At 37.6% G+C, this 15607-nt stretch overlaps 2 protein-coding genes across 3 annotated transcripts in view; one reads left to right on the plus strand and one right to left on the minus strand.

Moving 5' to 3' along the window:
- Positions 1 to 15607, minus strand: part of ASIC5 (acid sensing ion channel subunit family member 5) — a 16577-nt gene continuing 970 nt past the window's right edge. The window contains exons 2-10 of one of the 2 annotated variants that reach the window (XM_071431944.1): positions 14024 to 14330; positions 11507 to 11738; positions 10232 to 10351; positions 9173 to 9322; positions 8451 to 8598; positions 6891 to 6947; positions 4644 to 4812; positions 1175 to 1266; positions 1 to 533 (exon numbers count right to left, since the gene is read on the minus strand). In XM_071431944.1, coding sequence (XP_071288045.1) covers positions 334 to 533; positions 1175 to 1266; positions 4644 to 4812; positions 6891 to 6947; positions 8451 to 8598; positions 9173 to 9322; positions 10232 to 10351; positions 11507 to 11738; positions 14024 to 14330 — 1475 coding nt within the window. In that variant the 3' untranslated portion in view covers positions 1 to 333. Of the gene's footprint in view, positions 534 to 1174; positions 1267 to 4643; positions 4813 to 6890; positions 6948 to 8450; positions 8599 to 9172; positions 9323 to 10231; positions 10352 to 11506; positions 11739 to 14023; positions 14509 to 15607 lie in introns of those variants that run through there. The other variant, XM_071431943.1, reaches the window with a different exon arrangement.
- TDO2 (tryptophan 2,3-dioxygenase) overlaps positions 8530 to 15607 on the plus strand; it is a 27770-nt gene continuing 20692 nt past the window's right edge. The window contains exon 1 of the mRNA XM_071431945.1: positions 8530 to 9255. The gene's annotated coding sequence lies outside the window, so the exon portion shown is untranslated. The remainder of the gene's footprint in view (positions 9256 to 15607) is intronic.

A 15607-nucleotide genomic window follows, 5' to 3' on the forward strand; every position in this document is an offset into this window, starting at 1 on the left:
TGTATTATTTCTCATCACTCAAAACAGAAGATAAAATCTGGGTTATGAAAGCTAAATTGTATCATATGTCAGCATCACTTGCTATGCTATTTTAAAAAAATGAATTTGTTAAAATAAAAGTTAAAGATTACATTTTTCTTTATATGAGAAGGAAAGTGAGACTTTGTGAAATGCACTCTTTAAAGTTATTTAGCACAGTTAAATTATTTTAGGGAATAATAGGGAGAATAAGGAGAGCAGAGAAGGGGGCAGTGTAAAATATTATAGTCTCCTTTATATCTTAAAAAGAAAGGGAATTTGCAAAACCAATTAGTTCTGAACTTCCACAGGCCATTAACATTCTTGTATTCTCCTCTTTTTTCCCTTTTGCATTGGTTGGTTCTGGGATTGATTGTTCCATTGAGGCATTTCAGGAGCTTTCAAAAGAAGAAAGATGCACATCCAACAGAAGTTAGTAAAAATATACTCTAGCAGTTCTATGATTGTAATCATACTGGCACCACAAAACAATCCAAGCTGGCCACCTACATCAGCTGTAATAGAAGGAAATAAACATATGTCATACAAAGCATCTGGTTTAGTCTAGCAAGCAAACAAAACCCTGCCAGGCTCAAGTGTTGCATAAATTCAATATACATAATCCATCACTTTAGGAAAACAGAATTAATATTATTAAGAAAGTTTACTGAAGAGGACTAATGTGTTTTTGAAAATTCTAAATAAAGCAAGTAAACACAAGACATCCTACTGTGAAACAGATACTTAAAATATTTACTACTTCTATGCCCTTTTAGCTGTTCCCTTGCTTCTCATTCCCATGTTCTCCCTCTCCTCTCCAAATCCCCAAAAATGTCACTGTTCTTACAGTCCTGTCTGTGACAGAACCATACACTAGTGCCAAACTTAGTTCTTACTCTCAGCTGCTGTCCATACCATGGATTCTTTAATGGAATGACAGGAGACAGTATCAAAAATTACCACGTGACAGACATGATTACTACTATTATATATAAAAATTGTGGCTTCTTGTTCAGAAGCCCACATAGGTTTTTTTATAGTTTTTTCAAGGGGTGAGAGAATTAAAAAATCAGGGGATTTTTGGTCTGGTGGTTTTTTTTAATTACTATTTTTATATTAATTATTAATCAATAATAAATATTAAGCATTCACTTACCAAGCAACTCAGAGATAGTCAAAGCCTTCTGCTGCTGTGTTATTTTGTAGCTCAGATCGTGATATTTAATATCAATACGCACAAGGTTTTGCCTAGTGACAAATACATAGAGTTTACTTGAGACAGTCAGGAGTGCTGCTCATTTTTACCAACATCTGTCATAGTCTGAGTTCAGGGAGAGGGATGGTGTCTTTAACAAAAACTTAGATGAATTTTGTCCACATCACTTACATGAGAGAAGGAGAAAACCCTAAATCCAAATAACAACAGCAGTTTAGCAGGAGTAGATCTTGCCGCTGTGTTCAAAAGGTAGCTCTAGATCTGTACTGTGCTCTAGATCTAGATATTTTTTAAGGATCACTGAGAGAAACCTGAATGGAAATGTCAAGTAAAGTGTAGCATACCACTCTGGATTACATGCGACTGCATATTTAATTGTGCTTATTTCAATTGGCATGTTTGTGCAGAGCAGTTCTTGTCCTAAACTTGGATGTTCAGTTCTACCCTCTGCAAGTAGCTTCACTTACCTAATTATATTTTTGCCTGCTGTGAAAGTGGAAGAGTAGGTAAATCTCAGTTGGAGCAAGACCTGTGTAGTGACTGAGTGAAGAGCTCCTCTTTATGGTGTCTTGTCTATAGAAAGACTCTGCCTAAGTCTTAAGTGGAATATAAAAATAGTGGGTTTGAAAGAAAACTGACACAAAAACTGACTCCACTTAATGTCAATGCCTCAATGTCCAAGTAGAATATTTTGACCAGTGCTGTTGAACATCTTATTAGTGACAGTGACACTGAGGGCTCCTTTGGCAAGTTTGTCAATGACACTGAGCTGTGTGGTGTGACTGACATGCTGGAGGGAAGGGATGCCATCCCAGGACCTGGGACCTGGAGAGGCTTGAGAGGTGAGCCTGTGCAAACCTCACATGGTTCAGCAAGGCCAGGTGCTCAGTACTGAACCTGGATCAGGGCAAGCACAAGCACAAGTGGAGGTTGAACAGAGAATAGAATGAGAGCAGCCCCAAGTGGAGGGACTTGGGGTGTTCACTGAGGAGATGTTCAACACAAACCAGCCATGTGCACTTGCAGCCCTTAGAGGCAGCCTGGACTGCATCGAAGGAAGAGTGACCAGAACATTGAGGAAAGGTCCTCAAGAGTGAAGTAAGGGGCAGAATGGAACACCTGGGGTGTTTTGTCCAGTTCTGGGGCTCCCATCATAAAAAGGACGTAGAGAGAGTCCAGAGGAGGCCATGAAGATGATCAGAGGGCTGGAGTACCTCACCTATGAGGACAGGCTGAGAGACTTGAGGCGGCTGTTCAGCCTGGAAAAGAGAACCCTCTGGAGAGAAATTACAGCAGCCTTCCAGTACCTAAAGGGGGCTCACAAAAAACACAGAATGGGACTTTTTATGAGGACATGTAAGGATAGGACAAGGGGAATGGCTTTAAACCAAAACAGGGTAGATTTAGATTAGATATTGGGAAGAAAGTCTTTACTGTGAGGGTGATGAGGCACTGGAACAGATTGCCCAGAGAAATTGTGGATACCCCATCCCTGGCAGTGTTCAAGGCCATGTTGGATGGGGCTTTGAGCTACCTGATGTAGAGGGTGGTATCCCTGTCCACATGGGTTGGAACCATCCAGGGTTGGATGACCATTAAGGTCCCTTCCAATCCAAACCCTCCTATGATTCTTCGGTGGTGTAACAGCTACAGGTTTTTGCTTTGGCAGTGACAGTGAGCTCATTAACAGTAGTCATGAAAATAAAGTATTTTTGATACAAAGTCATCACTTCTATTTCTTTGGGTGAAAATTCTAAAATGCAAGTAGCACTAATGTATAAAAATAATCTTATTCTCCTAGATTCTGTAGTAAGTCTCCTGCCCTTGTAATGGATTTGCTAGCAGAATTATCAGATAAATATTTAACTTTTTCCTCATACCATCTTCAGAAATAATTACATCTCTATGTTTTCTAGTTTGAAATGTGTACTCGTTAATGTGTTGGCAGGATTCCTATTGGTTAAGGCCTGGTAACAGGGGAATTTCTTGTATGTTCCCTTATGTAATTGAATAATTACTGAGTGTGTGTGATGTTTGCAGACAATAAAATAATCAACAAAGATAAAATGTCCTGAAGGGATTATTATTGTTTGTATATAACAGATTTAATTTTCATAATGTTCATTTGGAACAGACTTTTAATAGGGCCTGTAGATATAGGAGAAGAGGTAATGGTTGTAAACTAAGGGTAGATTCAGACTAGGTGTAAGGAAGGCATCTTTTACAACAAGCATGGTGAAACACTGGAACAGGTTGCCCTGAGAGGTGGTGAATAGCCCATGCCTGGAAACATTCAAGGTCAGGTTGGACTGGGCTCTGAGCAACCTGATGTAGATGGTGATGTCCCTGGTCATTGCAGGGGAATTGGACTAGTTGACCATTAAAGGTCCTATCCAACCCAACCATTTTATGATTTGTATAGTTCCTGTGCATGTATAAACATATGCCAACATATCAGTCAACGTTTGCAGACTGATGCCTTCAAAAGTGAGAAAACCAGTCACTGGGACAATGAAACTCATAGATATTTCATGAATCAAATGTTCTATAATTGTTTATAAACATAATTTGATGTTGTATATACTATGAGTTCATGTAGCACCTGCCTTAATACTTATTTGTACTGCTGACATTTCTGGCTATGACCAAGAGGCAATTTAGTGTATGAAACTGTATTAAATTTTCCACCTCCTTTTTCCGAGTAGGGCTTTCAATCACACACAACCATCCCGTTTCTCTCTTCTGCTGCCTCGTGAGAATTTGGTACCTCATTATATCAAAAATTTTCTAAAAACTTTTTATAATATATATAGTGTCAAGGAATTGTACTAACAATAGAAAATGTTATTAAATCTGTGGCATCGCTGCTACAATAAAACCCAGGTCCTCAGTATTTACAAAACTTCCTTTGGGAGTAGGCTAAAAGGAGAAAAACTTTATACAGCATCTATTTGTGTTTTTTCATTGCCTGAATTTGTGGAAGTGTGAAGATTGTTTTTCTCTAATGAATACATTGTGAATAGGTTTGATAACCCTGCTTTTTTTATTCCTAATTGAAACAGTGATAAAAAAATTTTGTCATCAGATATTAGTGAAAGAGAAGGTAATTGAGAATATTACATTGTAATTGCATTTTCTATTCTTTGTTATGCAGTCTTAGGTGTATCTAAGTATATTATATACATATATAAATGTATGTATGTGTATAATACATACATACATCAATATAGATATGAATTTGTATAAACCTTATCCAGTTTTGTCCAAGAGATTATGTTATCTCACAGGCAGTTATTAATACCCCACATAAGAATATCTTTTTAAGGTTATATTTTCATCATACACTCTGCTACCATGGTTAAAAGGAATTGATAATTTCTTTGTTAGACAAGGTGTTAAGCAAGATTACCTGATGTATTCTGAGCTTTTCTTCAGTTTTGTAGAAAAATATTTTATGGCTTTTTCTCCTCCAAAGTTTGAATAGGTGACAGTGGTAGGATAATCTGTTTCTTCACATGGGGCAGGGCAAGTGGAATTGTGTGTTCCTACTGTACATAATCCTTTTATCTCTATATTATCTGAAATTTCAGAATAAATAATTTTATTCAATATTTCTTAAAAAGCACACAGTTTAAAATTTAAAAAAATACTTACTAAATTAATTTTAATTGTCTTTCATAAATGTGTGGATTAATTATCCCAAGAAAAGTGGATACTTCCTAGTACAGAAGGATCAAGTCAGTGTTTGCAACTTTCATTTGGGAAACTGGTACACAAAAACAAGGGTTGAGATATATTTCTCATTTTTTTCCAGAGAAATGCAGCACCTCTAAGTCTTTCTGCCTTCATTGGGGCTTTATGTGCTTATTATTTCTCACTCAAAGTTAAGCAAAAAGACAACAGAAAACTTTCCATATTCTGTGCTAGCTTTTTAATTAAATACTTAGGTATATATCCTTGGTCTTAATGCCCTTGTGCCTGCCCAGCTCATTTCAGTGCACAGAAAGAGCTTCCAGAGCAGTTCCAATTGTACTTCTATCATCTGATAACTGTAAAAACCTTGGTAAGGTAAGTTCACTTTACCTTAACCCCTGCCTGCCATTTAATAATTGGGCTCAAGACAGCTAAGAAGGCTTAGGGAAAGCTTTGTCTCTTCAAATACTGAAGAGAAGTCATAAAATTCTGCAGGTCTGGCTGCCATGAAACTGGGGAGCCATTTGTCTTAACAAGGAAAGAACTACAGAAAATAATCATTACAGAAATCTGGCAAAGCTAGAGAAAAACAATGTGGATGAAAAATTGTAAGGCATAAATGTTTCCTGAATCATAAGCCACCACTGTGAGATGAGTACTGTGATCTCCTGCCTGTGATGCTCTATTTGTCCTGTTTGTGGGGTGGCAGAGGTGGTGTCTGTTCATTCTGCTTGTGGGCTTCTCACTTTTGCAAAGCACAGAGGAAGAGATATCTCAGCCTGTTAGCTGATGATTTGAAATACTCTCCAGGGATGCTGGGGTTGTGGATTTTATTCTGGAGAGGCAGCCTTTAGAGCTGCTAAAATAATGCTCCTAGTGGGTCCTGCAGATACTGGATAAGTGTGCTGTTACTTGAGATTTTGTTATCAGATCAATTTTGTTATTTTGTTGTCTTGCCTCTCCGACATTGTCAAAGGAGGGTCAGCCCCTAAAATGAGATCCCAGAGACCATATATCTACAAATCTTCTGGGATCCAGCTCTGAATCCTGTCCATCCTTCAGAGGAATTTGGGGTCATTTTTTGCTTATTGCTCTGTGGTTTCTTTGACATTCAGTCACAGAATGTCTATTAAGTAAATTAATATACATCTTCCCTCATGACAGGCTTTTAAGGATCATGGTTATATAAAAATGTGAACTTAGTGGAATCCATTTTAAAATAGCTTATAGGGGAAAAAAAGTAATTGTTCACAGTAGAAGATCTGGCCTGAATGTTGCACACACCTTATCAAAACAGTCCCCCCCACCAACTTCTGAGTCTGCTAATCACTCAGAGTCACATTACACAATAGAAACCAAACCAATTCAAAAATAAAGCTTTCTGAGGTTCGTGAAAAGTTACTTCTCAGATTACCATTTTTTGTATTTTCCAGTCTGTTGCAGTGACTTACAAATTTCATACCCACTGTGCATAGATTATTTGTTTATGGAAAAGAATTGCATTTCAAGTGCTTTCAAAATTTATAATTTACTTTTAAAAAGATGAAACCTTAAAGCTAGTGATTTCTGTTTTACCTGTTAACAAACCTGTTATTACCATACTGTTCACTCCTTGCACAAAGAATACAACATTGGATCTAGAAGGATGCTGTGAAGATGTGAAAATGCTAGCCAGAGGCTTGGTAATTGAAAGCATATTAGTTGTATGTTCTTCCATTTTAAACCCTTTCTGATTGCTAAAATGAATTCTTCTATTAGTTTATATATACACATACATACACACACTTTTTTTTTTAAGTATTTTTGTGTGGTTTATTTTTTAATGGGCATATATTTCATGCTCTGTCTGGTCTCTGTTTTCAGAATATTAAATGAACTGGGATGTACTCCATTTCAGATTATTTTCATTATTGATATTGTCTACTATTTGTAATTGGCTTGGAAATCTGAAGTTATTACTTACAGACTGCTGGATAAACACATTTGTAAAACTTCAGCAAGTCACATTCTGTTCCATTTCCTAAAAATAAATGAAAATATTTAGGAGCCTCAATTAACTATCTAACTCTTAGTTCTAAGTGTACTAAACTGAAATGTAATGTCATCAAAACTTGCTCATCACTTCAGGTTAATGATTACACAACTGAGAAATCAATTCAGCTGGGCACAGTGCAGTTGCCAACACCAGGAGGGGTACAGGCTGAAGAGACACAACAGACCAAGCCAGGAGGCTGCTGTTGGAGCAAACACCTTCATTGTGTGTACCAGCCTGAATTGCCTTTAAGCTTAAGAGTGGCTCACTCTTGGTGTTAGCTTGCTAAAGACAGGAATTTCTGCTTTTCCTAGTGGAAATGAAAAAAAAAAAAACCCCAAAGTAAGGTAGATTTGATATGAGATTACATCCCATGTGTTTCTGCAGAAATTTTGAGCTTCATGCAGGAGTTTTTTGGAGATCCAGGATGTAAGATAGTATGCTGAACTAGAGCAAAATTTTCAGTTGACCTCAGTTTTACCCCATTTTAAATTTTTTTCCATCACACGGAAATGTGGTGTAGCAGTTTAGCACACAGTTCTAGAAGGCATTGCTCTCCTTTATCTAATTGCCCATGTATAAAGTTGTATAAAGCTGTCACCCCAGGCATGGGAGACCCAGACTTAATTGTCTTGGCAACCCCTTTTCCATGCCAGTTTGCAGAAGACTGCCAACCTCCTTTCCCAGGGGTTCCCAAACTAACAGGCTAGAGATTACACATTAGTGGGTCTCCTTTAGTAAGAGCATTCTGCCTTGCTTGAGCATATTTAAAAAATGCAATGGGTCAGTACAGGCTTTCTTGTGATCTAGTGGCTTTCTTGCCCACCAGTTGTGAAAAAAAAGTGGTGCAAGAGTAGAGATCTGGGTTCCAGAGTTGCTTTAGGGGACAGTATTGTCATTAATGGTGAAAAGGTGTGAGAGCTCAGTGTTACTGCCTTACATTTCTAGAGTGATTAAGAAACCTGGATACTTTAGGGGAGGATTACAGCATGCACCTGGTGCTCCACATTTGAAGATGATTAGAAGGCTTCATGCAGCCTTTTTGGCTTTGTAGAGCCTTTGCTGCTGCCAGGCTCTTTCTGTGGCTCATTTTGGAATCCTGAGAGTCTGTCTTCAAGCCAGCTCTTCTGCTGTGGTTGCTGAACACCTGCCTGCAAAGTAAGTTGCCTGGATTATGTGTGAAAATGTATGCCTTCTTATGGATTTAGTTCCAGCTCCTTAGGAAGTCAGGTTGAAAACTACAGACCTGTCTCACACTCCTGAGGCATAAATGTTTCTTTCTATTTTTTAGACTGTATCCCAAGCATAGACAATGACCCAGATGCTAGGTCTAGCCTTGACCAAATATCTTGCTCGTTTCCTTGGAATTTTAATTAATATCTACTGGAGAGTTCCCTCAAATATGTGCTCTATCTCCTTGGCTATTCACTAACATATGAGGTCTTCAGGAAAATGATCAGTGTATGTTATGATGATACTCCTGAGAAATACCTGGAAGAATGAATGGCAAACAGCCACACCAGTCCTGTATGTACCGGGCTTTGCATTCCAGCAAACATCCATTAGTACTATAAATCTTGTGGTACTGAAGCTTTATATCAGGCTTGCACTCTCCCCATGGGTATTCTTGGATAATTGACTGTAGGATAATAATAACAAAAGATACAATTTTTTTGGGGTCTGTTTTAAATGCTGGTATTACTTTTCCACATTTTAAAGTGCTGCAGGAAGCCTGTTGAAGACACAAGCTGTAACATTGTGATTTAATTAGAGGCAATTACAGTTCATGCTCTTGGGATTAAAAATTCATCTCCACTCTCTCAAAGCAAAAGTAGGGCCTGATTAGACAGCTTAGTGTAAAATGGTTCTCTACTCCACTTGAATTCTGCTAGGAATGTGAGATCCCGTTAATGGTAGCAGAAAGTGTTGATAGAGAAATTCTGTGGTGTGTTTCTTTTCATTATCTGTCAATGAGGTTGTAAAGTTACAGGAAATAAAGGCTGACTTTGATAGAGACAATTTGATAGAGGAATTAGGAAAACCAGTGATATTCTCCCAAACTTCGCTTGTGTCTGGAGGAAATGTTATTTTTTGGACTCACTAAGGCATATAAATATTTTACACTCCAAAATGTCTGATTCATTTTTAGTGCTTCAGAAGAGATTAGGAGACAGTGACAAACACTACTTCCAGTCCCTGGGCAAAGCCCTTACCTTCAGCTGGCGGATTGCGACCTGCGCGTGCGTCCCCACTGGCGTCAGCAAACCTAATCCATCAAAGTGCGGCAGCTCTTGGGGTGAGTGGACAACAAAAGTTATTCCAGCATCAGTATAACCAAGGGCAGGCTCATCAGTGAATTTGTCCTGATATAAAAAGAATGGTTTAAAGTACTTTTGGCTAACTTTTAGCTATATTTATTGTGGTACTGTGCTGTTTAGTAATATTTTTGGCAATTTACAAGAAAGTACAGAAGCAAACTGACTTGAATTTCCTTTGTTCATTACCTCTGTGGTTTTCCTTCCAGTTGCTATAAACTTTTAACCTTTTTATTCTTTTTGGCATCCCCAATTTTAAATACAAGAAGTCATAGGTTAGCATTTACTCATAACTTGGAGATTTGTTCCTGTTACTTGCAACTACCCATCACATTTCACTAAGCTTTCCATTATTCTCTTCAGAATCTTTCACTCCTGACTCATAATTCCTAGAGAAGAAAAGCCAATGTCTAAGTAGTTTATCAGTCTGTTGGTTTTCTTCCCTGTTCGCACAAGGTGATATTCCCTGTGTTCTGCCTTTTTGTTGGCCAAAGACAATTCTGATGTCAGAAACAATTTACAGTGCAAAGGTCTTGGCTGGCATTGAGCTGCTGCAGCTGCTCCAACTAAAATTTGGTGCTACATAGAAACTGACACCAGGTGACCTTCCCTTCTGGGCCTTTCATTAAGGTGAACTGCTTGTATAAAATTAAATCACTCTTCTGATGACATGTTTCAGTTCTGGATGAGCAGTGCATGTGTATGCTCACTCACAACCTTCTTCCCCTTAGCTGGGGACAGTCACTAATAATTCTGTCTTTTTAAAGCTCTGTTTTGGTATTTCCTTTAAAATACCCTCTCACTTGGAAATAGTCTTGATTTTGAATTTTGTGCATGAAATTCTGGAGGCCTGTGTAAACCCAATCAAACAAAAATCCCAAACCAAACAAAAAAACCCACCACTAATTTATAAGTCAGTACATGATTCATTGCTTATAATCCTTAGGATAGCTGTACCTGCTGGACATCAAAAAGCAAATGTAAGCCTCTTCCAGACAAACTCACTCTTCTTGCTGAAAGATCATTGTGATTAAAAGTAAAGCAGTTTCCATACTCAGTGAACACATGTTCAAAATCCTTCAATAAAGGAAAATAGGGAAGGGTGAAATGAAAGAAAGAACACTTGTAGTTTCCTTAGTTAATTACAATGCAAGAAAGGGACTACTGGGGTTGTTGACTTATTTTGTTTTATTTTTCCAAAGTGCTCAATATTACAATCAGAAAAGAGGTGTTTAATGAAATACTCAAGAGTATTTCAGCCCTTTCTATAGGAAATGAAGTTTAAAGAAGAAATTTCACATTCTTTATTAATACTAATGAGCTGCTCAGAATAATTTAATGAGGTTCTGTGTTATTTCTATACCTGTTACATTATATATAACAGGTATATATTATATATTCAACAGGTATATATATATATTCAAAAATAAATTTTAATTTTTTTCCATTAGCTGCTTAGTGAAGACTGTTTCAAAACTAAATGTCATGTTACATATTTAAGTACAATATTTGCATTTTTTCCTGAAACCACCTTGTAATTTAATATGACTGCATCTCATTGCTTTAGTTTAGTTCTTAGCACTAGTTTCTTCCACTTAAGAGAAGTCTCTAATGCCTAATTTTAGAATCTACAGCATATCTAATGGTTAGATTAATCTGAAAGGATATAGACCTGACTTCTTTGTTCACAGTTTCTGTCTAAGTTGGGAATTCCTTTACAGCAGAATTGACATAAAAATGGGATGATCATATTTTTTGGCTGTCATCCCAAATTCCCAAACATGGGCTATTTTCTTTTCAAGATTTAAAATTCCTGTTACCCTGGCTGTCTGTATTCTTGACCTCAAGAACAAAACCACAGAATCACGTGCTGTAAAAAAACTTGGTTCAAACTGTCCTTCATTGTAGGCCACTGATGGAAAAGGTTGTTAGATACAGCCTGGGGGTATGACAGCTTTCAAGGGCTGCTGTCTGTGCAGAAGTGGCATTAGGCAGAGAGCAATTTAAACTGAAATCCCATCTTACAGCTCAGAGAGTCCAGCAGGCTGCCTCTGTAGTCAGTGGGAGAACTGAGACCCTCAGGGTAATTTAGAGCAGGACTTTTGTTCTCTATTTTCTGACTGTAAAAGAGCATAGGGGAGCAGGTGGCAAAGCTAGATATTTTAAGTTGAGTATAAAGAATATATCCCCTTCCTCTCTGTGCTATTGTTTTAATAAAATAAACATATTTACCTGTGGGTAACATGGCTTTCCAAAAAAATAACATTCAAGCAATGTGCTGCTGTTCAGATAAAACCCGTTTTTCCTTGTAAAGTCTTTGATGCTGAAGTTCTGGTTCCCAAGAAGGAAATCATTTAACTCCTGGGAATATTTGTCTTCCGTAGCAAATTTTTGGAGAATTGCAGATACAGTGTTCCAAATTAAAAAAATTACCTTCAGGTTGCTCACAGCATGAGCTTGAAACCTGCCAATGAGAAAGAGAAAGAATTGCTTGGGATTCTGTAGTTATAGGACTGATCTCAAGGCTAATTTTGACAAAACTGTGACACAATTTGCTGTCTGCTCACAAACTATAAGTGATTCTTGCCCAACAGGTTGCAGTTTGATTTCTACAACATGAACAAACAATATGGTCCCTATCTCTAGGATTGTATCTTCCATATCTGGAAACAGCAAATATACACCTTCCCATGGCTATTCTGGTCAGTCATATAGGAAATATTTCTGTGTGTGGTTGTTTACTAAACATTAAAAACCAAATCCTCATGGTAAATGATCTGTCACTGTCATATTCTCTGGAAAAATCCCTTTGCCCAGGATTCTTCTCCTGGGAAGCTGAGAAGCCTCAGAGAAAAAGGAAAATAATATGATCTCATTTGCTTCTCCTGTGTTTTGCTGCTGTGGAATGTGTTTGGTGATTGTTTCATTGGTTTCTGGTGTGAGTGTTTTCACTCATTGGCCAACTGGGGCCAAGCTGTGTTGGGACTCTGGAAGGAGTCACGAGCTTTCATTTTTGTCTTTTAGCCTTTTGTAGGTGTCTTTTCTGTATTCTTTAGTATAGTTAATATAGTATTCTTTAATATAATATAGTATCATAAAAGAATAAATTAGCCTTCTAAGAACGTGGAGTTATACCCATGTTCCTTCCATTGGGAAGTTAGATCCATCATTTCTTCCTTTGTCTGGAAACCCTGCAAATGCAAAAATGAACCATTCACATAAGCCAACAACCAGATTAGTAGAACCGATGATGAGCTGAACAATTGAGTTTACATGTGAGTTTAACAATTGAGTTTACATCTCCTCCTTAACTGAGAGGAGATGTCCCTTTCAGAAAAAAAGCTGTCTTCCTTAATTTGGAAATTGAATTCTAAGCACATTTGCAGTAGTCTCATGTACTTGGCTTACTAAGGCACTACACCCCGCTGTAGACAGCTGAGCTGGTGGCATGGTGGTTTAAATCAAAGGTGATCTTTGAATCCACTTGAAAAGTCTCAAAAACATGATGAGATTTTGGTGGTGCTTTCCTTATGTACAGCATTGAAGTTCTTTATTGAAGCAAAGGCTTTACAGAAGTTATAAAGTTATTTTTTAAAATGTATTAATGTAACATATTTGTGTAATAGATCTTAATGCCCCAGTTTAAGGAAAGTTAGAGGAACAGCTCTTCACCACTAAATTTGAGTCAAAAAATAAAGATAAAGGGGGTGCTGTGCCTCTTTGTCCTGCTAATGAAAAAATGCCAGTTAATAAAAACAGGAGGGGAGGATAAGCACAGCGTGACTGGCAGATGGGTACGGCAGCAAACTGCTACTTAGATGGGAAAATGCTGTGCTCAGTGGCTGACTCCTTACAGTGTGCTGCTGCTATAGTTACAAGAACTGAGGCTTGTTTATAGCAGCCAGCCCACTGCAGTCAGAGGGACTTCTGTCTGCAGTGCACATCATGTGTGTAACCCAGGGTAGCTTTATGCAGGAAATGAGGAGGTGCAGAGGGAGGCAGAACGACTCCAGGCCTCTAAGGCTTGGGCTTCTGGCTGATTCTGCCAGCAAAAGGTGGAAAATGAGAAAACTACTAATTTTTGAGAAAAACATATGGATAAACTTTCTGTGTTTCTAAAACTGTTCCTAAATTATGTTTTTGCTCTAAAAATCAGACCAAAACTTTATTAAATTATTTTTGAATTGGCTACACTGAATGTTGGCCACTGTCTTCAAATGCAGAAATCTCTAGTGAAGTTCAGAGACACGATTTCCAAAGAACCCAAATGCTTTCCTCCTGCAAAAACTCCGGACATCAGCAGGAGTTGTAAAGGCTGAGCATCTCTGAAAAAGGAATATCTGTTTTACCTAAGATTTTTACCTTTGCATGAAGTTTCTATTTAAAATCATTTGTTAATCTTGTCTTTTATTTTAACTTGAATGTGGCTGATGGCTGTCCCTTAGTTACACTGAAAAGCAACACTCCTACATAGAACACTATCACCAGAGTTTTTCTATTCCAACTTCTGTTGTGAAACTTAAAAATCATGTCATCTGAAGGAAGGGGAAGATTATAAAAGCAACCTCCCTTTCTTGATTCTCATATTTTAATCTTCTTTTAAGTATCATGTGGTGGTGTGGAAGACATGTCCCTCATAGCCATATTTGCCTTGGTTTATGTGATCTGTCCAAACAGGTGGTGGAACCTGACTGCTTTCAGATAAAGATTTGTTGTGTCTTAAGAACAAACAACAAACATAATTTTTACCTGTTCAAGTTGCAGAAGGTCACAGCGGGGAACTTGACTTTTTCCACGTACTGAACCACCATGGTAGTGGTGGTTGGCCAGCTGAAGTAGTAGATGAAGCGGCTGCAGATGTGCCAGACAGCAGTGGCAAGGCAGCCTGCCACCACCAGCAGCCACAGCACCCTGCGAGCCTTGCTCTGCCTGTGGACAATGTTATGCACACCATGGAATGAAGTGGAGGAGGCAAACTCCTCGTGATACTTCCTTCTGTCTTCCCAATCTGGCAGCAGTTTCTTTATTAAACACAACCGTATCTTTTCCAGTGTTCCTGAATGTGGAACAAAGTTGAAATGTAAAAAAAAAAAAAAATAGCATTTAACCATCACTTGAAAAAAAGGAATCCACATAATTCTGATGTAAATTTTCCCTTTAATTGTAAATTCTCTCTTTAAGTAATGAACTTGATTCTGAGGATGGAATAATTGTGTGCTAAGAGGTGGGCTCAGTGTTGCCCTAAGTATAAAGTGTATCTTGCAGTATTTCAAGCCCACAAATGTTTAAGCACTTTAATTTAAGAGTAGTTCCACTTCTGGGGGAAAGATAGGATTTTGACATACCTCAGGGCTCTTAAATCATAAGTTGCTGTGAGTTTATGAGAAAAGTTAAACATCTAATTTTTACAGTAACAACTCCATAAAGGACTAGTCCTTCACACATGCTCTCACAAATTAGGTTTAAAATGAATGATATGGAATGATATGAAAGGGAATTTCACTCTTTCACTATTAAAATTTTCAAGATAAGAATTGGAAGGTTGCAGGTTCAAAAGAATATCTAATCTCATTTTCTTGGGTTCACACTTGTCTGATTCCATAGCTCTGAAATGAGATGGGTTTAGTTTTCATTTGTATCATGTTTTCTATAAACTGATATTAAAATAAACCAAACCAAACAATTTTTAAAGTTTAAAAAGGGCTATAACAATAATGAATGTAGTCAATATCTGGAACTGCAGTAACTTTCCTATGCTTAATACAGAATAATCTTTTAGACATGTATTTAAACATTTTCTCTCCCAAAATATCCATATAAGGGAAACTTCATGAGACCTTTTTTTGTACCTTGTCAAGATTGGATCACTCTTTTTTGCAAAGTGCTTCTTTTATGGATTGCCATCCACTACTTTGCTTTGGCATTAAGTAAGTCCATAAGAACAGTAAATCAAAGAAAATTTGTGAGACAGTTTTTAATATATGAAAATTTATTATTTAGATCAGTGTTTAACAGCAATTAATTGCTTCCCTTCTTCTGTTTTTATAAAAAAATTAGATTTAATAGTTTGCATGTGTGGTGGGAAGAGAATATAGCCTTTTTAAGACTGAGTTACTGGAGGCTATTACAGCTGGGCAAAGGAACAAAGGGATGTAAGAGTCATCTGCCAGAGCCACATCAGCCACATCGTGACCACATCAGTACTCTGGGGCATTCCTTTGGCCCACAGTCTCTGGACCATGATAATGAAATCCCAGATGGTGCTGGATTTCAAAATGTTTCTGAAGGGAAAGAATTTACTTTATGTTGCTCTTTTAAGGTCTGTGTAAGGAC

This window comes from Agelaius tricolor, unplaced genomic scaffold (assembly GCF_023055355.1).
Source record: "Agelaius tricolor isolate 1412-34295 unplaced genomic scaffold, bAgeTri1.0.p SCAF_8, whole genome shotgun sequence".
Taxonomy (NCBI): domain Eukaryota; kingdom Metazoa; phylum Chordata; class Aves; order Passeriformes; family Icteridae; genus Agelaius; species Agelaius tricolor.